The 27,281-nt window shown below is 35.7% G+C and overlaps 4 protein-coding genes across 10 annotated transcripts in view; 1 reads left to right on the forward strand and 3 right to left on the reverse strand.

Annotated features, from left to right (window-relative positions):
• Window positions 1–2,367, forward strand: part of LOC100744110 (hairy/enhancer-of-split related with YRPW motif protein-like) — a gene marked incomplete at its 5' end in the record, with an annotated part of 3,713 nt that extends 1,346 nt beyond the window's left edge. Inside the window, one exon of the mRNA XM_012391607.3 lies at window positions 1,839–2,367. Within this exon, the coding sequence (XP_012247030.1) occupies window positions 1,839–2,245 (407 nt within the window). The remainder of the gene's footprint in view (window positions 1–1,838) is intronic.
• A 1,282-nt stretch (window positions 2,368–3,649) lies between these two features.
• Window positions 3,650–6,053, reverse strand: LOC100741993. The gene is made up of 2 exons (XM_003493417.4): window positions 5,841–6,053; window positions 3,650–5,251 (listed from the first exon to the last, which is right to left on the reverse strand). The coding sequence occupies exons 1-2, from the start codon at window positions 5,883–5,885 to the stop codon at window positions 4,997–4,999; spliced, it is 300 nt and encodes a 99-aa protein (XP_003493465.1). The 5' UTR covers window positions 5,886–6,053; the 3' UTR covers window positions 3,650–4,996.
• Window positions 6,054–8,931: 2,878 nt separating this feature from the next.
• LOC100742323 lies at window positions 8,932–15,044 on the reverse strand. The gene is made up of 11 exons (XM_024371095.2): window positions 14,695–15,044; window positions 14,206–14,382; window positions 14,008–14,123; window positions 13,722–13,934; window positions 13,538–13,647; window positions 13,172–13,459; window positions 12,995–13,089; window positions 12,010–12,121; window positions 11,724–11,927; window positions 9,859–11,655; window positions 8,932–9,762 (listed from the first exon to the last, which is right to left on the reverse strand). The coding sequence occupies exons 1-11, from the start codon at window positions 14,824–14,826 to the stop codon at window positions 9,023–9,025; spliced, it is 3,984 nt and encodes a 1,327-aa protein (XP_024226863.2). The 5' UTR covers window positions 14,827–15,044; the 3' UTR covers window positions 8,932–9,022.
• Window positions 15,045–15,426: 382 nt separating this feature from the next.
• LOC100742113 (ATP-dependent 6-phosphofructokinase) lies at window positions 15,427–26,118 on the reverse strand. 7 transcript variants are annotated; one of them, XM_033323653.1, is made up of 18 exons: window positions 24,659–24,681; window positions 24,203–24,323; window positions 23,969–24,120; window positions 23,712–23,901; window positions 23,427–23,637; window positions 22,204–22,312; window positions 21,545–21,733; window positions 21,258–21,448; window positions 21,116–21,191; window positions 20,669–20,695; window positions 20,534–20,554; window positions 20,148–20,249; window positions 19,876–20,082; window positions 19,178–19,330; window positions 18,762–19,086; window positions 18,466–18,688; window positions 18,233–18,395; window positions 15,427–17,296 (listed from the first exon to the last, which is right to left on the reverse strand). In XM_033323653.1, the coding sequence occupies exons 2-17, from the start codon at window positions 24,294–24,296 to the stop codon at window positions 18,254–18,256; spliced, it is 2,412 nt and encodes an 803-aa protein (XP_033179544.1). In that variant the 5' UTR covers window positions 24,297–24,323; window positions 24,659–24,681; the 3' UTR covers window positions 15,427–17,296; window positions 18,233–18,253. The 7 variants fall into 7 exon arrangements, with proteins under 7 accessions (XP_033179544.1, XP_012247039.1, XP_033179543.1 ...); XM_012391616.3 differs by lacking the exon at window positions 24,659–24,681 and adding an exon at window positions 25,807–26,118 and having other exon boundaries at window positions 15,427–18,395; XM_033323652.1 differs by having other exon boundaries at window positions 15,427–18,395.
• Between the last annotated feature and the right edge of the window lie 1,163 nt (window positions 26,119–27,281).

A 27,281-nucleotide genomic window follows, 5' to 3' on the forward strand; every position in this document is an offset into this window, starting at 1 on the left:
GGTTGGCCCCTTTCCGTGCTTCGACGAGTCCGACTCGCGACGAGGATCTTTGGCCCCAAAGCGAATATCGCGAGCCAGACTCGCGAACGGACAGTGTAGGGCGAAACGTAATTATCGCAAGCCAGGTTCGCGAACGGAAAGTCGAGGGCCAAACGTAAACGTCGTACCGCCTACCGCTTGGGTCCAGTTTCGTCGAGCTAAGTGGCACGGCAAGGGGTTAAATACCCCTTAAGCAGTCGCTGCTCGTTCGTTCGTTTCCGAAGAACGTCAGAGACGTCAGAATCTTCCGAGTACGTCGAACGATCCGATAAAGCGAAGGTCTATCAGCGATAGACGCGTAAACAAATTCGGTAAATTCGCGCGTATTATATGCGTGCAAAGGCACAGGATTATGAAACTTCCATCGCGTACCTTTCGATCGAAACTCGCTCGTATTTTGCTTCTTGAGGCGGAATAAACGCAGAAAGAAACGAACGACGACGTGTGCGTACGCGTCGATGCGTAGGACGCGCATAGATGGAGAAACAAAACGTGGCGCGATGTCGTGGCGTCGGTGGCGAAGCGCTAGGCTGAAAATCTGTCGATATCCCGGCACCGGCGGTCAAGCGATCAACCGAAAATCACGCGTTATCGCGACACGTTGTAAGAACGATCGAACGAGCAACGTTCTCTCGTAAATCGGTACGAAGCGATACTTTTTCCTACCGAAAGACACCTGTTGACCGTGCGGCGTGCCACGTATCGCGGTAATCGCGTGTGACTCGAAACCGTGCAACCGAAAAACCATCTGTCGTCTGTGCGTTAAAATCGTGAAAACACGAGTGGCGGTCGTTTACGGGATCTTGTGCACGATCGAGATCGAGTCGTTGGTTGGCATGTAAACGACGCTCGTGTTTCGCGATCTAAACGACACGAAGGCGCTGGAAAACGACGGCGTTCGTTCGTAAAGAGGATCTCGGTGTCGGCGCTGATCCAGCGGACAAAGAAAATGAGAAGAAAGACGCGAGATCGAACGGTATTCCGGCGATTTGAAAGGGAAGCGCGTGGTCGCGTCGGTGAACGAGATATCCTTGGAGAGAAGCAGGTGGCAGGGAGGAGCTGCAGCCGAATCGGAGATCCTGTGGGAAGCACAGGAAGTCAACGACTCTTCCGAAGTGGTGTTCCCACGATTGGTGGCGAGTTAGGTAGTAGTGGGGTGTCCCGCGTGGCACCCTTCGTCAAGGAGGCACCGCCGAGTTGCTCACGGTCGGGGCAGATGTCGAACCCTGTGGGAAACCGACTCCCGTTTTATATCTGCGCGCGCGCGCACGCGCGTACACACACACGTACGCGTAGTTTTCGCCCTTGCCTTCTCGCCTACCTATCGGATAGCGATTCCCGTCGCTGTCGATCCACGATCGCGCTCTCTCTCTCTCTCTCTTCTTCTCTTTCTTTTTTTCCAAACGCTCCGAACGCGATCTCTCGCGATTTTTCCAAACGCGTATTTTATTCGTCTTTGCGTAACCGGGCCGCCTCTTGCGAAACGCGCGACGCTCTCGACGAGAGAAAGAAAAGAAAAGAGGAAGAAAAAGAACAGAAACGCGGAAGAAATCAGCGTAGTAGCGTAGTCTGGATCTTCGCAGCCTGCGCGTAGCGGCTCGTATAACGCGCATCTGTCAGGATCTACGGGGGTCTAAAACGGTTCCCACGCTACCTGTCCCGTTCCTCCTGTACGTACTACGCGTACCATATCCTTCCGGCTGCCATATCCTTTCGCGTAGATGAAATATACGCGCCGATTCGAACGAAAATCGATACCGCTGCACGCGTACTTGACGCATCGTCTCGTAATTTTACAGGTCCGGAAGGATACGACAGTACGAAGCTGGCGATGGATTACCACGCGGTCGGCTGGGGCGAATGCGCGGCCGAAGTCGGTCGCTACTTGGTCACGATGGAAGGCCTCGACGAGAGGGATCCTCTGAGGTTACGATTGCTCTCCCATCTGCAAAGTTTTCACCGCGATCATCCTCCGTCCGCTGTACCCTCGTCCGTGCCCCCGGCGACGAGTCTGACGTCGTCTTCGACGAGCAGCAGCTACGAGCCGGCGGCGAGCTCGGTTCCCCCTGGAATGCCACCTGGAACGGGTACTATGCCACCTCTTCTGGGTGGTAGCGCGCTCGGATGGGGCCAGTATCCCGGCCAGTATCCCCAGCAGCAACACGGTAAACCTTATAGACCGTGGGGTGCCGAACTGGCCTACTGAAACGCGGCCCATCCTTAGGCGAGTTTCGCCACTTTCTGCGACTTCTTATCATCTCGTCTCGTTTTCGAACGAACGTAGAACTCTCTCCTGATTTCGTATTCCTCTCCTCGGGGAATTCTCTTTTCTAAGGTACCTAATAACCATCCAAGCGGATGTTATCTATTTATTCGGTTCGACTGGACTCGCGATGCCTGCCGATCGAGCCACGACGTTGTACATAGATTTGTATATAGATATAATCGCAATTATTGTAAATAACGAAACGCGATCGAAATCGCTCGCTCTTATTTCTATTTTTTACTCCTTTATATTTCACGTTCCTCTTGTGACGAATATAGTCTGCTCGTTTGTATAATAATCGAGTCGAAGATGTATCGATCGAACAAGTGCCATTAAACGTATCGCGCTGCCTACGTCCTATGGAAGAAAACGCTCAAAGATGTTTGCAATAAAACGACGATAACGAAACATACTATAACGTATATTTATTTACTTATGTACATATAGACACGTACGTTATATCCGACTTCTCGTTTCTGCCGCTACGTTTCCCGCCGATCGAGTCAAATTCACGAAACCATCGAAACGCGCGAGTATTTATCTCTTCTGCCGACTTATTCTCTGCTCGCCTCTATCCCCGCTCCTTATCCTCTATCATCCCGGGTTTTCCCCGGAACAGGATTCGCGCTATGCCCGCTGACGCATCGTGCTCCTAACGACAAAGTCCGCCAACTATTCTTATGCAAAGATTCGTTTTGCAGCTTGCCGAGGCCAACTATTGGTCGCAACGAGAAACAAAGTAAGCGTCCGTGGTAGGGTTCCGCTCGAACAGCGGCATACGAACCAGTTTTGCGACTCGTTAAACCTTCCATAGAGAATACGTTCGCAAAACGGGAAATTCGCGCAGCTCGTTACGATCGATGAGAATAATTAGCCGCTGCTGCTTCTCTCTTTTTTTTTTCTTCTTTTTCTTTTTTACGAATATTCGAAATCCACGGGGAGTAGCCGAGCTAATTGTCAAACAGGAAGAATAGTGCGTGGGCACGTGGCTATTGTTCGATGCCGAGCCGCCGAATTACCGTCGCCTCTCTTTGCTCTTCGCGCTCCTCCCTTTTCTTGCGAACGTTACCATGGAACGCTGCTTGTTAGTTGTACATACCTATTTCGCGCGTTTAAGAAACTCGCTCGATCGTTAGTGTCCGCCACTCGATCGATCGCCAAACGTAACTCCTCTACCTTCACCTATGCACAAGTACAAGTACCTATGTACCTCTTTGATCGCAAGCGTAAACGCGTTATGCTGTACCTGCATATGGATACACGAGTTACGTGTTTTGCGTTATCGAGAACGAACGCAAGCTTCGATCGAAGCTTCAACGACAAGGGTCATAAAAACGTCGAATAATCGTCGACAAAACTATTTTATTTACGATATATTCGCGTGCATTAAAAAGTCACAGCCTCGTCGGACATACTTACAATAAGATATCGCCACTCGTTCGTTATCGTACATCGTCGTATCTATGTACATTCGCGCATATCCTATAACTATGTACATATAGATTCACGTAGTTTCACACATCTGTACATATACCTATACATGTAAATACGATACAAGTAAGTACACGACGCGTACAAACGTTATACCTAAAACTATGGTCGCACGAGAGAACCAAACGTTCGACATTATCTTAACATAAATCGTACGACGTGGTAATTCGAAAAGAATACTGCGAGTAAAATACGAGAGCGGCCTTGACTCCCGCGCGCTTCTTCCGCGAGCTTGAACCTAAGCTTACGACCAGCGGAACGTGCGTAGCCGGCACTCTGTCGTACTTGCGTAAGGAGTGCAACTTTCAGCACTAATTTGTACCATAAAACAATTTGATATCTCTGTGAGCATATCGTGTGAGCAAAATATCTTATCTCTAGAAATAATACTTTCGATAACGAAAATGTTTAAATCGCGCGTCATCGTGCATTTCAGGTAGATTATTTGCATATATCGAAGCATCGATATCTCTCGATTTACGTCTAAGAAACAACGTATTTTTCTCCTTCCTCTTTTCTCGCTTCAGTTCCTCTACTGTCCCTCTGTTCGCTATCAACGATTAAATGCCAGCATCCAATCGAGTCGACGCGAGATCGAAATAACGAGTAAGCGCTCGTGAGAAAAATCCGACTCGATCGAATCGACGAACCACCAACGTGGTGGTATATCTACCAACGTGTCGCTCTTCGGAAGACCGATGTAAGTACGTAATTAGACTATTCTTTCTTTCTCTCTGTTTATACGTTATAAACGTTATAAACAAATATATATCTAATAGGCTCGATTTCACCCGACGTTACATCCTTCGCTCTTAAGAAGTATATATAGCTATTTTTTTAGACGGTTCGTTGCATCGTGAAAAAAAAGTACGTAGGTGACGTATATATCCTCTTTGATAGAACGTAGGATTCGGCGTGGTCCAATTTTCGTTAAAATTCGAAAACTCGAAAGATAACCGAGCGTACGACCATCTTATAAAGCGAACCGCAAAGGATATCCAAATGGCCGCCAATACTTGTGTTTTCTTTTTATCCTCTCGACTCTTCCATGTTCCATCCCGTTCGTCGATATCGTGGCTACGTTAGTACGCTCGAGGCGACGACAGCGACCACGAGATTTAGATTCGTCTGGCCAACGAAGAGAAAGATGGAAGTAACCGTATGGATTAAATACTCGTGGCAACCGTAACGTCGCATACGTTAGATCATCATTTCGTTCTCTATGTTCTCGTTTCGCTGATTCTCTTCGTATTCGTCACAGAAGCAACACATTGAGCCACCATCCTCGGAATTGTCGGCAACGTACGTCGTGAACGTGTCGATGCTCTTCGTATCCAGAGACGGTAAAGACCACGAAAGAGACTCTGTCTCCAACTCCGGCATGGCCGAGTGCCAAGAGGTCGAGTTTTGTGACTTTTTCGCCTTGCGGCTTCTCGTTGACAATTTCTTGATGGCCTGCAAATCGAAACAGCGGCATACGATATAGTCTCCACCGCCTCCTTTATCTTTTCTCTCTACCGTTTTAGTCCGATTGATTCGAATTAATCAGCGAACAAACGAAACGTCATCGTCGAACTCTATCGACAACTCGCTGAAACCGATTAAACATTTTGAACCGACTATATAGCAGCAGTAGGTTAGGTCGTAGATACGCGTAGTACATGCACCTTACAAGCAAAGCATATGTCCGTGCGAGTTGGGTTGTAGTTAAACGAATCAATGTCGAGCAAGGCTAAAATCACGCTGACGAAAATTACACGGCCCTGCGTCGTATGAAAAATGTCCTATATAGAATTGATCGAAGCTTTAGTTAGACACGTGTAAAGAAATCTTGCAATGTACACGGGAAACGAGGAAAGGTTCGCTTCGTTACGGCGATTAGACGAAATTAAACTAAAATCAAAATAGCGACATCAACCCGGTGACTAGGTTAACGATGCGAAACGCGAGGTTAAAGAAATCAGGTCGGCCGATGCGACAGAAACGTGCGTGTATACGTGCGTGCGTGCGACATAGTCGAAAGGGATAATTGTCATCGCCTTACCCTAAGGAATCTGCGACCAGATTTGCTCAGCAATTTTCGTAACATGTCCGATATCCGAATTTCCTTTCGATTGCCAGGAAAATTGAACGTAGCGGCGGCTGTAAGATTGATTTTTGACCGATACGAACTCTCACCGTGCAAACGAATCAGTTCGATGCGCACGCCTCAGCGTCGCGCGACCAAATACCGCTCCGAGCCACTAGACGGTCCTATTTATCACCTCGGCTGGCCGGATCTTATCGTACCACGCTGTACGAACCTCCCTATCCCCACTCAAACACTCACTGTGTACTACTTCCGAGTGGAATCGCGTTTCTACCTTATTGTACAAAGAGCGAACTTCATGAACGAATGGAGGAAGGGTAACCGAGTATGTACGTACCTCGCTGCTTACCTCTTCCCTTTTTTTCAAACGTACGCCAATCCTCTCATCGGTTACATATTTGAAAAGCACTTTTCCCTGCTTTATCTTCTATTATTTCTTCTTTTCCTTCCCATTCGAAACGCTGTCTATCGAAATACTAAAACGGAAGTGGAACGAGTATTCATACTCGCGACATACTCGCTGATCCATAGAGGATACGAGGGTGAAAGATCGAATCGAATTAAAGCGCGATCGATTCGACCTTTGCGATCGTATCGATAGCGAATGTATAATTTTTTCGTCGTTTACGATCGCGATGATACAAACGCGATACGTATCGATCCATGTTCGAAGATGATGGATACCGACGAAGCTGAGAGAACAAAGAAAAAGGAAAGAGAAAAGAAAGAGAAGAAGAGGAGGAGTGCTCATTGAAAAGTTGGAGGGTGGCAGAGGCGCGTGGCGCGGTCGCGGGTACGCATGCGTGTACGCAAAGCTAGTAGACGCAATACATAGTAGATATGCACGTGCGCGACGTAACGCGTGTGAGCGAAGCTGTTCTCACGCGGCGACACGCGGCCACCATCTCCCCAATGCTCGTCGCCACGTGCCACCTCGATGCACCCACGGAAAACTCATAATTGTCATAACATTAGAGCTGTGCTCGCTCGAAGGAACGCCAATAACGGCTACTCGATCTACGAAAGTAAGTACTCTTCTTTGTAAAATCCCTCTGCACATTCGTCGGAATAAATGGCTACACTTCCTTTATGCTTCTGGCCACGATTTCATAACACCGCGATCGTTTCGTACGCGATGCTCGCCGCGACCGTTCGTCGCCTTCAATCACCGAATAAGAGGTACCTTTATCATTGCTAGGTCGTGTCGCATCTTCGGGAAATCATTGTCACCTTTCATAAGGACGAGTTAAACGATTCTAAAGTAGCGTCATACGGACGACGTCACAATGCACCATTCCAATTACATCGATGACGTCAAACAAGACTACTTGCATCTTGAATTGTCCTGAAACTAGTTCGCCATCCTGTATATCTACCATACCATATGTACATAAATATATGTAGGAAGCATGTACGAAATTCGATATAAGTAACAACGTGATAAAATAAAAGAGAAAAGATGCTTGACGCAAAGATGCGTGACGCATCCTCGTATCCCCTTTGCCTTGTCAGTTTTTAATCTTCGTATATTCGAACAAGCAAAGTAACCAAATCATCATGGCACGTGCCAAATATTTCCGACAGCGGTATCTAACCACCCGCTTTTTTCGCCCCGGTTAAACATAATACTCTGAACGTGGCCCGGTGACTCGACAAGCTATATACGTACTTAATCGGTCAAAGCACGTCAGTGTTCTTAAAAAAAAAAAAAAAAGGGAAAATCGAATTTTCGGAAAAGAAACGGCAGTTGTATATTTTCAACGAAGAAAAGAACGTGGAAGGGAAGAAAGAGAGAAAAGGGAGTATCGATGAAATAAAAAAGAGCGTAATCATTTTTAAAGGAAACAATCGCCGATATCGATAGAGTAACGAGCGACGCGTGCCGTGTCACGTGTCCCCCGATGCTCGCTCAAACATTATACACGACATGGCGTGCGCAAAATAAGTCTCACCTAATTGCGACGGCTGTTCCATTAGAGATTAAACTTCAAACGAGATTCGGTCAGATTCGTTCGGTTAATTAAGACAGCTCTCCCAAGTATAACACCGTCTTTGTATTCCCTTCCTTTCGTTCGGAGAGAGAAAACCGACGATATCGTATATCCAACGATTACCGCCCTACCTTCTGGCTTCCCGAAAATCATCAATACGGCACCATTGTCGTTCGATCGCGTTATAATCGATCGAACAAAATTTCCTCGTGATTCGAGAAATTGCACAAACAAACGTGCCTCTCTGACAATAGGAAAGTACAAGGATAGAAGGGACAATAGGGAAATCTGTTTATTCGTTCAATGAAAGTCAAAAGTCGCAGTATCGAGGTTGTTTAACTACTTTTACTAACCTCGATATATTACGTAAATCCGAGAGAACCATTCTTAATCTGTTACTCTTCTTTTCACTATGTCACGTATTGCTCGAGTTTCATTACGTCAAATTCACTTGTCACAAATATTTATAGAATCGTGATTTTCGTCACGCGTTGATCCGTAATAAACCGAAAACAGAAATAGTCACTAACATCCGAGCGAATCATTTTCAGCGTGATAATAAACGATATTTCTTTCAACGACAAGTCAGCGAAACAACGATAAACTATCTGTCATACTTGTCGATACGAAGAGGAATAGAAAATTTGTATACCTGTGGAAAGGTAGAAGCGAACTTATGTACACCTGTACTGGTAACGTGGATGCGTACAAGGTCCAACTGTATAGCGGACGCGTGGATAAAGGAAAAATGGAAAAAAAGGAAAAATAGAAGCGTTGATCTTTTGGAACATGGAGTGTCCGTTCCGTGGGAAACGTCGCAATTCGATCCTCACACGCCTTGCTTCGCATTGATTTAGACGCTCAAATATCGATTGACCAATGCTAAAATACCAGCTCAAATTACATAAACAACCAAATGTACATCTACATTTTATTCGATATTATTTATAAATACTTTTTGCATTCTACGTACAGAGATTCAATGGAGAAAAATAATCACTTTAATTAGGGCATAAAATGTAAGTAACCTTCTGATACGAAATAAATTGGACCGATTCCTTCCTTTGAACATAACGAAAATATATTTATTTACATTTTGTGGTATGAATCGCGTTAAATGTAACAGCGTCATGTACAACAAACAGTTCAAGGGACTAAAAGAGGTTTGTGCAGTGTGTCCGCGTCGTATGGTATATTTCTCTTGTTTCCAGGTAATAACATTGGCACTGTTTTAACGCGAAGCTCATAGGGAAAGAAATCATGACAAAAATTGTAAAAATCGTTTCGAGTATGAATAATATCAAGCCGTGCCATTTCTTTCATCAACGCGTACAATTCAACTTTATAATTCAAGTATGATTTACGTTTGGCGATCAACGTTGTTACACTCGACAACTGATGTATAAATTTTTCAGAAACCACTCTAGTTTCCAACTTGAATCTCGGTTCCATACACTTCCACAAGTATTTATAAAGACGATCGGTAATCCAGTATTGGGGACGGGGAAGCCGAGGGGCTCTGTACGCTCGCCCATTCACCAAAAAAGCCTTATGGACTTGTTTCATAGGACGTTGCTTCTGCAATGTCGACTTCGTATTTTTCTCAATTTTGTTTATTTTTTCTTCCCGCGAAGGCAACTTCTTTTGAACTTCTTGCTTGTTTCTATCTATTTTCATACGAGCTATTTCTCGTTCCTTCACCCTCTCTAATTCTCGTTTTATTCCATCTATTTTCTCTTTATCCGAAAACATTTGCAATGTCGGCAATGTTTTATCCGACATCAAAAAGTGCCTGATGCTTGTCTGGCCTTTTGGCTCCTCGCTATGTGTGTTTGTACACGTTTTGACCACCGTTGAATGTCGCGAAGGAGACGAAATTGCTTTTTCGGAAGGAGACGGAATTGCTTTTTTAGAAAGAGACGGAGTTGCTTTTTTGGAAGGAGACGGAATTGCTTTTTTGGAAGGAGACGAAATTGCTTTTTTGGAAGGAGAAGACGGCAATCGAGAAAGATGTAGTGCTTCAGAGACCTTTGATGATTTCTGTGAATGTTCTGCTATTCCATCGGTTGTTGCATTTTCTCCTATTTTAATAGTACTTTCTTGATCTTCAAGTACATTTTCAAATAAATTCTTCTTTGCATTCTTATTATTATTTGTTAACAACTTTGATTTCCATTTTAATATTTTATGGTATGTGTCACTGTTATTGCTTTCCTTAGCGCTACTATGTACAGACAAACTGCTACTTTCGAGTATTGTACTCTGCGCTTTTGGCATCGCAAAATGTATAGAATCATCCTCAAAATTTAATGCAAACCGATTCGACTCTGTTTCGCTGGAAACTGATGTTTCGGTTGTTGCAGGAACTAAGTAGTTTGTTGCCATTTGTAACTCATTATTTTTATTCTTTGAAATATTAGACTTTAGTTTTGAAATATCATCAGTCTTTTGACTGTGATTCAAACTATATCCTTGTATCTTGTTTAATTGTTCAATGTTAGCAACTGTTTCGCTACTTGATGCAGAATTACTCTTAGAACTTTTTTTTCCACTTCTCTGCATAACTTTTAACTTAGTTGTCGTAGAATCATCTAAAACATTTGAAAAAACATTATCTTTGCTTTCTGTTACCTTAGAACGCGAAAGATATTTTCCTTTTGCAATTTTAGGTTCTTCGGATTCCGACATTAGTATATTATTAGTCTTCTGTGCAATTCCTGGCGTAGTTGTCACAGAATCGTTTAATATATTCGAACCAATATTATCTTTGCTTTCTATTGCCTTAGAACGCAAGGGAAATTTCCTTTTTGCAATTTCAGGTTCTTCTTCAGATTCCGACGTTACTACATTATTATTTTTCTGTGTAACTTCTGACGTAGTTGTCATAGAATCATCGAAAACATTCAAAAAAATATTATCTCTGCTTTGTTTTGCCTCTGAACGCAGAGGGTGTCTCTTTTTTGCAATTTTCGGTTCTTCTTCTGATTCCGACGTTATTATATTATTACTTTTGTTTTTAACGTCTGACTTGGTTGTTACAGAATCGTTTAAAACGTTCAAAAAAATATTATCTTTGCTTTCTCTTGCCTTTGAACGGAAATGGTATTTGCTTTTTGCAATTTCAAGCTCTTCTTCAGATGCCGACGTTACTATATTACTATTTTTCTTTATAACTTCTGACCTAGTTGTCATAGAATCATTTAAGACATTCAAGAAAATATTGCCTTTGCTTCTTTTTGCCCTTAAATGCAAAAGATTTTTCTCTTTTGCAATTTTAGATCCTTCCTCGGATTCTGAAGTGACTACATTATTATTTTTCTTTTTAACATCTGACTTAGTTATTATAAAATCGTTTAAGACATTCGAGGAAATATTATGTTTGCTTTCTGTTGTCTTAGAGCGCAAGGGAAATTTCCTTTTTGCAATTTCAGGTTTTTCTTCAGATTCCGACGTTACTACATTATTATTTTTCTGTGTAACTTCTGACGTAGTTGTCATAGAATCATCTAAAACATTCAAAAAAATATTATCTCTGCTTTGTTTTGCCTTTGAACGCAGAGGGTGTCTCTTTTTTGCAATTTTCGGTTCTTCCTCTGATTCAGACGTTATTATATTATTACTTTTGTTTTTAACGTCTGACTTGGTTGTTACAGAATCGTTTAAAACGTTCAAAAATATATTATCCTTGCTTTTTCTTGCCTTTGAACGCAATTGATGCTTGCTTTTTGCAATTTCAAGTTCTTCTTCAGATTCTGACGTCGGTACATTGTTAGCTGAATCTAATAAAATGTCATAATTAATAAAAAGTAGTTTTGTAACATATACCTCATAGATTAAAGGAACATACTTTTTTCTACGACATCTTCGTTTATTTTGGGAGAATTTGGAATACTTGAAACATCTAATATTTTCCACCATTCACCTGTAACCTGGCTTGTTTCTATTTGTGAATTAGAATCTAAATGACGACTAGTTTGATTTAAAAATTTCGAATCAGTTGATAGTTGCGTTAACGAAGTGTCTTCCAACTTTTTCCACCAGTATGGGTATTCTGAAATATAAACACTATAATATGTATACTGTTTCATAATATAAATACCTAACCTAGACAAAGTCGTCAAGCGAATACATACCATCACTAAAAATATCCGTATCGGAATTTAAAATAGCAGAACTGTATCTAGACCGACGTTTGTTTAAACTTTTTCGTTTAGCCATTTTCAATAATATTTTAAATATTTGACATTTTTACAAAAACTATAATTTTCGTGTTATAATAACACTTAAAGTTCTATGATTCTTATTTATATCTTTCTTCTTATAAAGCTATTAATATCTGATAACTAAAGGTATAGTCCAAATAGCAAAATAAAATGATTAACCACTCTAAACATAAGTTAGTACATTACATATATTTAATACAATAGTACGAAACTACGAACACACATTTCTCCGTGTATATGTTTCTTTCTCACATAGAATGTGCGCTCTGTTCCTCGCGCATGTTTCTACCGCCAAAATAACCGAAACAAAAAATGTGCGTGTGGTTCGACCGTTTGACCGCTAAAGGCAACTCGTAGAGCGTACTTTTGGCTAAACTTTTTCCATGTTCATCAGCGATACCCCTATTCATCTCTGATTATAATAAATACACTAAATATAATGAACAATAAAATATATGCAAATAAAATCAAAATGTAATATATGGTGTTATTTTACGCTTTATTATTATATTTTTTTGTTATTGTTAAGCATAGTCATACATAATCATAGAAGTATAAGTATATCATACATATAAGATTATTAAATCAATCGCATTCAGAGTTACTAATTTCGGAGCATAAACGGAAAGTTTGTGTAAATTATGCTCTTGTACATGTAAAATTAGAAAACTTTCACATACAAAGTCTAAAGTTTATATACGCTTAATACAAACGTGAAATATGTATGTGAAGGTCACACGGTAATTCGCATTTTAAAATGATATTAACATAATGGAAATTTTCATAAATACTAATATCAGAAACCTTGTTTATAATACATACATAGATAAATGAAATAGGTACTTCTGTGTGATCTCAGCCTTAGATAAAAATCTCTTACTTTACTATATATTTATTTAGCTTTCGTAGATGAACGTGATCTAAGATTTTTCTTAGTCGCTTGGTCAACTTCTGGCAGATCGTCATCCTCGGACATGGCAGTTTTTTTTCCTAAACAAAAATCAATTTTGTACTTAAAATTGATGCTTTCAGTGTACGTTAACGATAGGAAAGTTCCTAAAGTCTTGTTTACCTTCTTTTTTCCTTGGCTTTTGTTTTGATTTCACTGTTGTTTGTACAGGAACTACATTTTCACGGGCACGCTTAAGTTGCCTCGAAATAAATACATAAGAAAGGTACGTTTGCAAGATAATGATATAGGTCAAAGCTGTAAATCTTATGGCTGGAATATTAAAATTTCCAGTTGCGAAATTGAATACACTTTCAACTTGGCCTAAACCATACAAAAACACTAACGTTGCAATAGGCAACGTTGCAACGCGTACGAAAACGTACATCGAGTTAGCAACGAGGAATGCCACTGTAACAAAATAATTGTAGAATATTACGAAAGAAGTAATTTTATATAAAACAGTATACCTAATGAAATTATACCCACTTTTTGTCATCTTTTCTTTTTTACCGACAAAATGTACAAGCCTAGCTCCATGAAGCATAGCATCTCCTATGTAATGTGGAACTAATAGTAAGATTCCTACTTGCTGGAAACTGTATAAAATAAGAAAGTATTAGAAAATAATAACTAATATTGTACACTGCATAGAAAAATATGTATGTCATACTTAAAGATATAAGCTGCAACAGTGGAAAAGAATCCAATAGTTGCTTGTACAATTCGAGGAGGTATATCTTCCTTCTTTACTCTTTGAAAATATATTTCAGGATAACAATGCAACCAATAAGCAAGTTGGCAAATAAAGAACAATTTTGAGGAAAATGACATTGGCACAGGGTATTCCTTCCACAATAAAGTTATGTTTAATAACAAGTCCTCTCTAAAGGAATCATAAATTTATATTACATTTAATTATATAAAAAATAACTATATTTATATTTGATATAACAGACCTGATAATTATGTCTATACCCCATATAACAGATAGTATATAAAATAAAACAAGTTGACTGGATTCATTAAATTTAGCAAGTTTTACTTTACTAAGATGTAGACGTTTTGAAACTTTCTGAAAAAAGGAAATATAAATGTTAGTAACGGTTTTATTGGAAATATTTAGAATAAAGAAAATACAAATTAATGCATCTTACATCAAAAATATAATCTTGAAATACGGCGTGCATTACAATTGTTATCAAGAAAGAGAAAAATATAGCACATGCGTCTTTCCAACCAGTAGTATATTTCATTGGCATAGTCGGATCTTCAATATCTGAAGTTATATTGTGATGAATAGCGATAAATGTATATGCCCATGGTGATGTTACCTAAAAAATAATTTATAACTTATAATAGTGTATAAGTAAGCAAACATTGTGTTAATCAAGAATATTATGTTAATATAACTTCACTTAAGCTCGATTTATTACATATATTCGTATTGGTTAACAAATAATGGCAATGGCAAATAACATATGGTCATCGAACTAACGATAATTGGAACTGATATTAGGTATAAACTGTTCTTCGAACATAAAGTGAAATATATAAAAATAAAGAAAATCATCGTTAGCGAACTTTGAAAAATATGTATGGGTTAAATAAAAATATCATTGAAATTGAAGAAACTGAATACTGACCTGTAGCAATAAACCCGTTATGAAGATCATAGCCACACAAGAAACAATATCTCCATGATTTTGAATAATGAATTCATGACTGAATATAGGAGGGTTTTTATTTGAATTTTTGCGACCTTTTACTGCAACCATTATTTCCCAGGATTAAAAGCACCGTTCTTGTGACCACACGCGTCAACGACTTATTAAAAGTACCGTCAAATAATTCAACGTGTACTCAATTATACCAATACCTATATACATATACTATAGGCAACAACGCAACACACGTCGTACCGGGAAAGCAATAAATTAAAGCATGCGACCAACATTGAACAATGTGGCGCTTTCTGTCTTTACTTGTTGGCACCACGTAAGTCAGGAAAATTTTGAAATATATAACTCGGTCAATATATTATATGGTATGCATGTATTTCTCATATTTTCGTGATATTAATTGAAAAATTAATTTTTTCTGACATATAATGAAAATTATCTCAGTTAACAATATTTTATACATTATTATACGGATGTTCTATTGTTTGTAAGTGCGATGATCAGTCTAATCCAAGGATCGAAAATAACTATTATATATATATTTATAAAACTTCTATGAAAAAAGAATATTGACTAATGATGAAGAGATAATTAAAAATTATTTATAAACAATATCCAATTTCCAATACATAATAAATTATTCACACGTGTATAAAATTGACGAATATAACAATAATATTAAATCATACGACAGGAAACATTATAAGATACACTTTATTAATAATATTAGGTACATTTTTAGTGGTCACAATATTCTTATACATATTCCTATGCATTTATCGTTAAAACTATGCAATCACCACAAATATTTCGCGACACTTTAAATATTTATCTATAAATAAATATGTTAATAGTTATGTGACGGTAAAGAGAAAATACATATTTAACAATTCAATATTGAAACAAAATAATTTCTAGGTTTCATATATATTATGCCAGAGATAAACTGTAAAATTCATTGATCAACAATGAGTCGAAAATATACCTCTGTAATCGTAAAAATAATACTCTTCCAACGTTATATTTTCATTATATTATTAGTTAATCATAGTGGTATGATATTAACGCTTGTGTATTTGTACATTATATGTTTGTATTAGCATGCTTAGCAGTGGAACAATAATCTGTCTGCTCTGATGCACTTAAATGAACACATATGATATACGATCAAAACTCGGAATTTATACTTAAAGTTATATAAAATACATCTTGTGTCTGTGTGTGTTGTAACAGTTCTATTTTCATACACAAAAGCGGATCGATGTATTTATTTACACATGCTTTATAATATATTACTTTTGTTTATCCTTATACATTTTTACAATTTCCTTTATATCCGATATTTTTTTGATCATCCGCTCTTGTATTGATAACTGTTCAAATTTGAAGTGCAGATCCTCCATTGATTAGGCCATAATAAGTTTATATTTTTAACAATCATACGTAATATGCGAAGGCAATGTAGAGAGGATATCTTCAAGAATCATTATAACCCTTTGAGAGTGTTATCTTCACAGATACAGTTTCGTTTATATTGAATAATATTTTTTCTTTCATATGCTTGTCAACAACGTCTATTGTCTCAATATTTTGCTAAATCATTTGCATTTACAACAACAATTTTAAATAAACAACATGCATAATCCGCCCTAAAATATGCACGTAATTTTGCTGTATTAAACTAGTTTAGGATTCAGTGACAAATATAAATTAGATTATTTTATGTTATGTTCGTGAGACGTTGTTCTGTATCTCAAATAAAAATATTTCATATCCTGATCTGATTGTTGTTGACTTAGATGAACGTGTTTACATTTTAAAAATGGTAGTCAGAAATGTAGACGTTCTTTAATATTGCAACATTCTAAATCGAAACACGACTTGTATTTTATATTAAATGGACGTGTCAGTCAGTTCCTTGAAAATCTTCTTTATGTGTTTCTTGATTGTATCACCGAACTTTAATTAACATCACCTTATCAATTTTTTTAAAAGAGAAATAAATTCAATAAATACCATGATCGTTAACATTAAAAAAATTTACGATTCTAAAATTTTGTAGAAATTGTTTTTTTCTACATCCAAGAAAACAATTTCGAGTTTAATATCTGTACGACTTGTCGAGATGAATACACATGATAATACACGAGTATAATAATAACACGAATTAAATCTAAATATTTCTGTGGTCACAAGCCTTAAATCTTAGCAAAACCTTTTAATGTTATATGCAACCAGTAAGACTTAGGTCTTTAGTTTGCCCTAAGTATCGCTTGTCGTTGCAAATTATATTTTGAGGTAGACAAGTATATTCTTCAAATAGCTTTTCATAGCTATAGGTAAAGCTAAACCAAATGATAAGTTTTCATTTAAGAAAGATGCCACATTACGTTTAATTTTATATCTTAATAGACCACAAATATAGCCTAAATTTACTCGCAAGATCGTAAAGTAGCCATGAAAGCTGTAATTCGATTCTTAGTTCACATTGCAACCAACAGTATTGGAAAGGGTAGAATATAATACCCTCTAAAAGCGTTGCCATACTGATGAATTTCTGTTAAAGCTACAAGAAAAAATTAAGTGTCAAAAATTTCATGCATTTTTAACATTAATACGATTGCAATATAATTATTGTGAGTGGTATCAAGATTTTAAATAGACAAGGATAACAAATTTGATGCTAAATGTATTAAAAATGTTCATAAAATCTAAGACTGGAAGCTATTGTACTCGAATGTCGCATTGAGAGATTAAAATCGTTAATTGTATTAATTTTTATCGTCATATTCGTATAGAATTATATTATCTTGTATGTTCCTTGACTATGTTATAATATTTCAACATTGTTTTACATTATATTAATAGGTACTTATATTTTCATTTGTTCTATTTTCAGGTCTATGTATATGTGTGTACGCGCGCACGCGCGTTCCGATGGCAATGACAATAAATACTTGTACATTCAGTACAAGAATGTAATTTTTTATTCTCATCAATGAAAATGCTCGTTACGATGTCACACTACCTGTTTCATTCTTTTATATTACTAAGATATAGTTTACCTTCATGTTTCAGGTACTATTTTTGTACCTCCTACTTCTGAATTTTAAGCCGCAATCAAAATATATAAATTCACTATTTTTTAAACAAAATATTAATCTATACTCTTGATTATGTCAATAATATGCAGTAATTTACTATTTATTAAGACAATTCACATTATGGAGATTAAGTTATATTAGAGCGCATTTCGCTATTGAGTAAACCAATCTATAAATGATAGGTATACATATGTGCATGTACACATTGCGATTTCATGTCAATCGCCAAAATAGTTAATCTATACTAAATCTCATAGAATATTAAATTTTACGATTGTGTATCTGAAGTTCCACTTTTTTTTTCTCCCGCAAATAACGACGGAAAATAATTATTATAACGCCATACAATACTGTTTAACAAAATCTACAATTAACACTGCATATTTATGGAACATTACCTTTCATCACATACATGTAATTTATACAAGAGGATCGTTATCAAGATCCATTTCTTCTACAGTGATATAAAGTCCTTCTTCCTCATATGTAGACTCATGTTTTGCTAAAACTTTGAGTAATGGCCGCAATTTCATCCACCACTGATATGTCGGAATGCGGTGTCTGAAAATTTTACGAAACGTAAGTACACATTTCCGATGAAAATCAACTGCGATGCATTCCCGTTACTTACTCGAAATCCGTAACTTCAATAAGTTCTGTAAACGGCGTAAATCTATACTGTCTTCGCACAATACCAATCATAACTGCACTATCAGCATCCATCGCCGTTACCTTACTGCCATCGTTACTATATTTTTTTAATTGTTCGCTAAACCACTCAACTGCCTTAGACCCCATTTTTGTGCCCAAATTGCGATCAAATGGAGTCGGTGAACCACCTTGTTGCATGTGACCTATAAAAAATTTTGTAACTTGAGATCTATTGTTATTTAAAATATAAGATAGTATCAATTGTTAAACATATACCAATAATGTTCATTCTACAGCTGAATAGACCCTTTCCTTCTTCGCTAAAAAGTCTCTGCATAAAATCTGTATTATAATTCAAGTTAGCATTTTCATTTCTCAAAATAAGACCTCTCTGTACACCTTCAGACATTTTTGCTGCCATCGCAATGACATCTTGATTTAAGTCTTTAATATTAAACTTCTCTTCGAAAATATATGCTGCGTCAGCACCTCCGGCTAATCCAGCGACCGTAGCTAAATAACCGCAATATCCACCCATAGTTTCAATAATAAATACTCGACGCTTTGTACCTTGCGCCGATTGACGAATTCGATCACAGATCTAAGAATAACACAGATACACTTGACTAAATGAAATATTATACCAATTGCTGTATTATAAAATAACATATACACAACGTAAAAAATTCTACCTCTGTAATTTCATTTAAAGCAGTGTCACAACCTAATGAAAACTCGGTTCCTGGAACGTTATTGCTAATAGTCGCCGGAATCATAGCAATAGGAATTCGAAATTCTTCATACTTGTCCCTAGCTTTGAAAAAGGTAAGTCCTGTTTGATAACCCTTTTAGAAAATAAAAAACAATAACACATTATAATAGTAAGCAAAATTCTGAAAGACAGTGTACGAATTACTTTAACCCTGCAGAGATTGCGGTTAATCTGATAGATACATACGGAATTTGTTGAAAAATATTCTTAAAAAGGCATATCGTAAATCTTGCTGACAAAGAATAGCTATTATATAATAGATTAAATCTGTATATGTGTGTCATAGGAATATGTTATTTCCGTGAGAAATTTCTATATTTCAAACGTACTAATATTATTCGTGACGAATGTTTTTGGATTCTTACGCGTCTATCAATGAAGAATTCTAATTAGCTTATATAATTGTTACTTTTCTTATCCTTATTACTATGAATGTTTAATATCTATACTAGGTTTAATAATTATTAATAGTATCTGTTTTAATAAAATGAAATTTGTAATAATTTTTATATAAAAATCGGCACTGCAACACGGATTAAAGTCATTAACAATAAATACACCGCGATCTATGACGGAATTATTATAACCGAGATCTTCACAGAATTAAAGAACCATTACCTCAAACCCTCCTATGATGAGCAAAGCTTGAATTCCATATTCTTTAAGTCTCTGAGCAATTTGAGGCAACTGCTCCTCTTTGGGTGGAGCACGTTTAGTTCCTAAATAAGCACCACCTTGTGCTACCCAACCAGTGACAGAAGGCCAATCCATCAATTTAAATTTTCCACCCATAAGGCCCATTATTCCGTCGCAAATACCATATACCTAGAAGTTTGTAACATGAGATCTTGTATTACTATATAAGGATGTACTCATTTTTAAGACGATACCTTATCACCTCGATATATACAGTTCCGAACGAAAGAACGCACCGCAGCATTCATACCACAAGAAGGTGAACCAATATGCATCACACCTAACGTATAGTGTTGCTGTAATAAAATTTGGCGTTAATATTGTGGGGATATTTGATGTCGATTCATGCAGCGTGCACATAAAAAATAAATGCATTCTGCAATTTAACATAATGTTTGATATCAAGACTTTTAGTATGCTTGTGGTTTCTCTTATTCTAGCAGAAATACTTGTTACAGGTTATAACAATGTTATATTTGTTTAGTAATAAGAGAAATAAAAGAAATAAAAGAAATAAAAGAAAAGAAACAGACAAAAGAGAACAAAAATAACATCAAGATTTAGAAGTTAGTTAACTCACTTGTCCACATAAAGTGAATTGCTAATTTAGAAGGAATAGATGAGACTGTTAGAAAGGCTATTTTATGATGCATTAAAATTTAATATTCAGCAAAAATATATACACTTATACTTTCTTCTCTCAAAACAAATTTACCTTTTTTAATATCGGGCCATTACTTTCCTGAAGCAGCATTAAATAAAAGATATAATATAGGCAAATCTTCACTTTTTATATATTCTAGATACCAGAACTAAAAACCTTCACATGTTTTTTGTATGATTCATTATGTAAGATGTTCCGCAGTCGTGGTACAACAGAAAGAAAATAATTCGAAACGAATTTTCATGAATAGTGAACATTCGGTAATGAATATTCAGACTTGATTTTCGAAACGAAACTTCATATGGAAAATCTTTATTCTATACTTTAAATTATTTGGATATCAGGAATCGTCTCTTTTTCGATAGTACCATGATTTCGGAAACAACCTGTATATTTATTCAACTGATTTCATATTTATTATTTTAATAATCTTATATGTTTGATAGAAGGCTTTAGGTTCATATCAATCTTTATATTATATGCAAAATTGCAACATACCTTACTAGGGTCGTGATCTACAGGTGCTTTCAAACGGGTTAACATTTTATATGTATCCAAATTACGAGCAAATCCCCTAAAAATATTTACAAAATGTAATATAATTAAAGTTTTATTTCAGTATGTAGTATGGATAACATACTTTCCGCGAAGTTTAACAGCAAGTTCCCAATTTTTATCAGCCATAGCTTGTGCTACTGCTTTAGTACGACGAACGCACTCCATAAGAGGTAATCTAACAGCTTGATTGCCATCTAGTGTAACAACACATGCTTCAGTGTCTGGTGTCGCTTCCATCAATGCCATTACTGCTTCTGCTCCCATTCGACAACCCTATAAGTTATTACCAAATTAATCTAATACTTTTGTCTTTAATATGTTATTGAAAAAGAACATCATGATATTGTATATACTTATATAATAACTAACCAGAACTCTATCGAAAGCTGATGGATTACCACCTCTTTGAACATGACCAAGAACTGTAATCCTTGTGTCTTGTTGCAGTTTGTCTACAACAACTTTATGAACCTTCTCAGCAGTAATTGGTTGGCCGTTTCTATCTATTGCGCCTTCTGCCACAATAATAATGTTAAGTCGTTGTCCTGTGAGTCTTTCCTAAAAAATATATTTTAAATTTTTATAATCTTACACAATACGTATACGTAAGACAAATTGAAAGTTACATAGATAAGTGCAAAGATCGTTTACAAAAAAAATTTAGTTCGAAAGAAATTAAATTGTAGGCGAAAGAAAAGATAATAATATGCCAATAATATATGCCAGATAATAATGCCAAACATTTAATTTGTTAATTTTGGAAATAATTAAACGTTACACATGGAACATGGAACTCTCTGAAAGAACATATTGTAACTATAATAAGCTTACCATTACAAGCAAATAAACTAAACTAAGATTAAAATATCTATAATATTCCTCTTCTTACTCATGAAACAGCATAGCAGCAAACAGCAAACAAGAGCATAAATTTAAAGCAAGGAGTCATTCTGTGATATTACAAGCAATGAGAAAATTAAATAGTTTTATAGAACTGTTTAAAAAATAAAAAAAAAAGATGTGCAGACCTGTAATAGCTTTTTGCACAGCTTGTTTGGCCAATCCTGTTCAGGTGGCCACTCTGGGATGAACACATAATCAGCTTCGGAACATATGGCTGCCACTAGAGCCAGGTAACTGTAATAGTATGTTATAAAAGCCAACTAAAAATATTACATTACATATATAACACAGTAACTATAATATAGTGAAATGGCCAGGTCCAATTTAAACTATTGATATAAATGTGAAGATAAATAAAGAAAAATGTTACTGTTAAAACATTACAAAAATATAATATTGCAAAAAGTTTAAAATCTTGTTTAGTATTGGTAACAAACTTTTAAAACTGAGAGAAATTTATAATATAAATGACCAAAAACTAATATATTCCTATTCTTCTTGATAATTTAACTATTTTGATGAAGGAGCAGACACACGTTTAATATGAATAAAAATGAACTCAATACAATATAATCTGGCTAATAAATTTAATATTATAGAAAAGCATGATTCATTAAAGACAGTATAATGATTGATCAAGGACGTGCCTGTTGCACAGCTTTGCAAAGTTCCTCAACCCAATCACCTGACGGCGGTACTTCAGGTATAAAGCAATAGCATGCTTCAGAAGATAAACTTGAAGCTAACGTCAGATACCTGAAAGACCTTTATTTTTTCATTATATTCACACTACCTTGAATTACTTTATTAGGACTTGTCCCTATCCTTACATTAAAAAGTTATTACAAACGAAGTTTTTGGTTCTTTTAATATTCTGCTTAACTGTAAGAAGGTGAGAAGGAATATGTGTAACACTGACAACAGAATTAAGCAATTAAAAATACATGAAAGACGACAACACAAATTATTGAATTTGTTAAACTAAATTAGGGGAGAAATAACACTGTAACAAAAAATTTAGAAAATTCCTAAACAACGTGCCTGCTCCAATTTTCTACATAATTTATCAGGCCAGTCAACAGGAGGCGGTGATTCCGGACAGAAAACATAGTCTGCCTCTGCTGCTAAAGCACCCACAATTGCCAAATACCTATCCAAAAGGTTGTCACATTTGTAAGAAATAGTATGAAAACAGATATCCTTCAATTTATAAAATATCGTGATTCAGTATTTTTAGTGCCAAAATACTAAATTCTTTCGAAATACTAAATAACCAACTATTTTTTTTATTTATTTAAGAAACGAAAATTCTTAGCATTTCACCAATAAAGCATAATGATCAACTTACCCGCAATGTCGACCCATAACTTCCATTATGAATGTTCTTTGATGAGAATATGCAGTACTAACAATAGCATCAATACTCTCAATAATACGATGTAATGCTGAATCGGTACCAATAGTCATGTCTGTCCCACAAAAATCATTATCGATGGAACCTACCATACCAGCAATATGTAAATGTTGGTATTTTTCTGCTTGTTCTGAAGTAATTTCACCTAAAGAAACAGCATCTTAGTAAAGTATACATAAAAATATAATATTACAATAAAAATATCGGTTTTTTATTTACCTGCTGCAGCTAATTCTTTTAATAGATCTGACCATTCCTCTTTAAATAAATTTGCACCAGTAAGCGAACCATCACCACCTATTACAACCAAGTTAGCTATTCCACGAGTTACTAAATTTTTTGCAGCTTTTCTACGACCAGCACGTTCCCTAAAGTCTTTGCAACGAGCAGATCCTATTACTGTACCACCCTAAAGTACATAATTATAATAGTTTAGAATGAAGCTGCAATAAAAGCATGACAAACAAAATACATACTTTATGAATGATACAAGAGACAGATGACCAATTAGCTTCTACAATATTATTTCCACCATCCACCATACCCTGATAGCCTTCATTGATGAAAAAAACTTTACAACCTAGGTAAATACCCATTCTAACAACCGCTCGAACTGCTGCATTCATTCCTAATGAATAAGTTTTATTATTAAAATTTAAGTAATAAAATATTAATTAATATGTATTCCTATTTTTTAATTGATCTTTTACCTTGAGAGTCACCTCCACTAGTAAAGACTGCAAGGCCTTTACCTTTATGACTACCAGGTTTTATGAACCTCTGTGCTGCTACTTCTTCTGCCATCTTTGCTGCAGGATACCGAGTATATCCCTGTAATATAACTTTTTTTGTAACTTTTTAGATAAAGAATTCACTTTATTCCTTTATTTAATAATATAGTAAGTGCTTATGATAACTTATCTTATAGATAGATATTAATCAATGTGCTTCTTTCGTTATTATTACAAAAACAAAATTGTCTCTTTTTTTCTAATAATCAGATCATGATCTTCCTCATTGTCATAACAGAAATATAGACGAATATTTAATAGTAAATCAAAATATTTTCTTATAAGCAACCATTTCAATTTTGTATCAATCTAATACAAAAGCACAAAGAATATATGGAAGAAGAATGTGTTATATCCGCCAAGTTTTCAACTCACTTGTAGAGGAATTTTTGGTTCCTTTTGAATATTAAATAATATTGAACTTTTATCAATATTATTTTCTGTTATGCTCGGAACTGAGGCACATACCGTACAAAAATTAATTTTATCTTTTAGGAAGTTATGTTCTTTGTCATCTGATAAAAAGATTTATATTATTTTTCAAAATTATTATTATTTATGTTCTAATAACAAAATAGATTCTATACTTAATACATATTACTTTGTTTTGGGATTGGAACATGAGAAAAAGTAACTTCTTCCTTTGACTCTTTTGTTGTGCAAACACATATTTCATCATATTTTATGGACATTATATTATACAAGTGAACATACAAGAAATTTAAACAGACATTAAGAAATAAATTCTTATGCCCTGCATAATATATGTAACCTAAAATAATAAACACTATTTACACTATAAATCAACTCTATTCTTTGTCATAACATGAACATAGTAGCATCCCATTCATTTTCAGGAATTCATTACAAACATTTGTGTGACAATCATTGTTTATGCATGTATGAAATACACTTTTCATATTACAGTATACTGTAATAGCCTTTCCTGTATGAGCATACATTGCACAAAAATTAACGCACAATGACAAAGTAAATAATAAATATAATATAAAATAACAACATCGAATTTTCGTCGAATAACAACTTATTTCACATAAGATAGTAATTAATCAAGGGCGAAAAATGAAAAGTGTAATGAATACACGAACAATGTTAAAGAACGTTACAACATGAAACATCTTCAGCAGTCCTTCGTATTTTAAAATAAGATAGCATGTGTTCAAAGAATCAATGGAATCTAGCACAGTCTCAATCTGTCGTGCATCAAAACATCGGAATAACGATGTTAATACCGAGTATAGGATAGATCATTGGGATTACTTCATTTGCATTTGCAAGGTAAAATTAATATATAAAAAACGTCAAACTAATTTAAAAAATATATAGACTGATGAGCAGCAAAGCAAATAAATTTATTAAAAAATTGAATAATAGTCTATTGTAATGTGTATACAAGATAACGTCACTTTGTCACTGACAATTAGTCATTTAGTTATTTATTATCTATAAAAAGTACTTTTATATGTGTATATGTAAAGAAAATTAAATAATTTTCAACTCACCGAACAAATATATGTCCAGTTACCAATAAAGATTAGAATGTAGACAGTTCTTGTCTGATTTTAAAATTTCCTATACTTGTAGACTTACAACACTCTGACTGAACATCAGACACCGCTCTCGCGTCTTGAGTCCAACTAAAACTGAAGGTGACCTTTACGTGTGCTTCAGCACGAAGTCTCCCACCAGTAATATTTGCTATCCAGCTCTCGCCCCTCCGCCTATGTAAAATTAAATTTAGGAAGTGGCCGTAGATGGTGCTAGTGATACATAGACAGCCAATACGATATTTCCTTGCCGCTGCATTTATTTTACGAAAACTATTTTAAATTCTGCTTACTAAAAATTTATATAGTTTTGCCTGCCCTATTTTTTGTTGGAAGAAAACTAATTTCTATATATTCTGCTATATGCTATATGCAAAGATTGATAAATTCTGCAAAAAAACTTTCTACGTATTCATTATTTTGATCATACATATAAAACAGCAAAACATCTTGACTTAACCTATGGATTCAATCATCATTTTCACTAAATAGTTATTGACATACGACCTATCAAAGACAATGTAATTCATTCTAATAATAATCTGAGATAAAATGAACTTTGCACGTCATAAATAACAATATATAAATATGTACTTTTACGGCTCCTTTACGAATGTGGTTGACATTTAGTTATTTTTATTTTCAGTCGTGTCACTGAAAAGAACAGAAGCTCAAAAATACCATCTATTTGCTTTTGCTTTAACAAATCAAAATTTCATCAACTACTAATAGAAAAGTTTTATGACGTCTTGTGTATATATACGTGTATGTAGATTGATCTATGATCAGATTATTAAGTAACGAATTTTTATCTCTAAAGAAAGAAATTAGTAACAGTGCCGAAAAAAATTATACGTGACAATGTCAATATTATTATTACACATTTAAGGTGTAATAAGATATCTTTATACAACATATAAAAAGAATATCTTTGGATTTTAGCGATAAATTTCATCAAAACTGATCATTCTTTAAAAAATCAGCTGTAATTGATCCGCCGGATTTTCAAACAAATTATTTCAGTTGTTTCTACATTTTATCAACAAATCAATTTTTTGTTTTACTTCTTTCGTAAATTTTATTACCTGCTGTTACTTTAATCCAATTTCGTTGGTCTTTTATCTCCAGCAATTATGTAAAGATCTGGATAACAGCCCTATGAGCAAAAAATAGTACGCAACTAAACTAAGTACTTTGCAAGTACTCGTTATATGCACTTCGTTATCTTGCCCTATGACTTCATATTTTTAGTATGAAGCACGATGGAACAAAAAATGTTATGTCGAAATATCGTGAACTACTATTAGACCGATTCGATCTTATATAATCGGTTGCATTGGAAAAAAGAGAAAAAAAAAGAAAACTAAACGACAAAGAAATAAAGAGAATCTAGATATTTGAAGAAAATAGAAAGTTCCTTTATCAACTAC

Source organism: Bombus impatiens, unplaced genomic scaffold (genome assembly GCF_000188095.3).
Source record: "Bombus impatiens unplaced genomic scaffold, BIMP_2.2 scf_1096, whole genome shotgun sequence".
Lineage (NCBI taxonomy): Eukaryota > Metazoa > Arthropoda > Insecta > Hymenoptera > Apidae > Bombus > Bombus impatiens.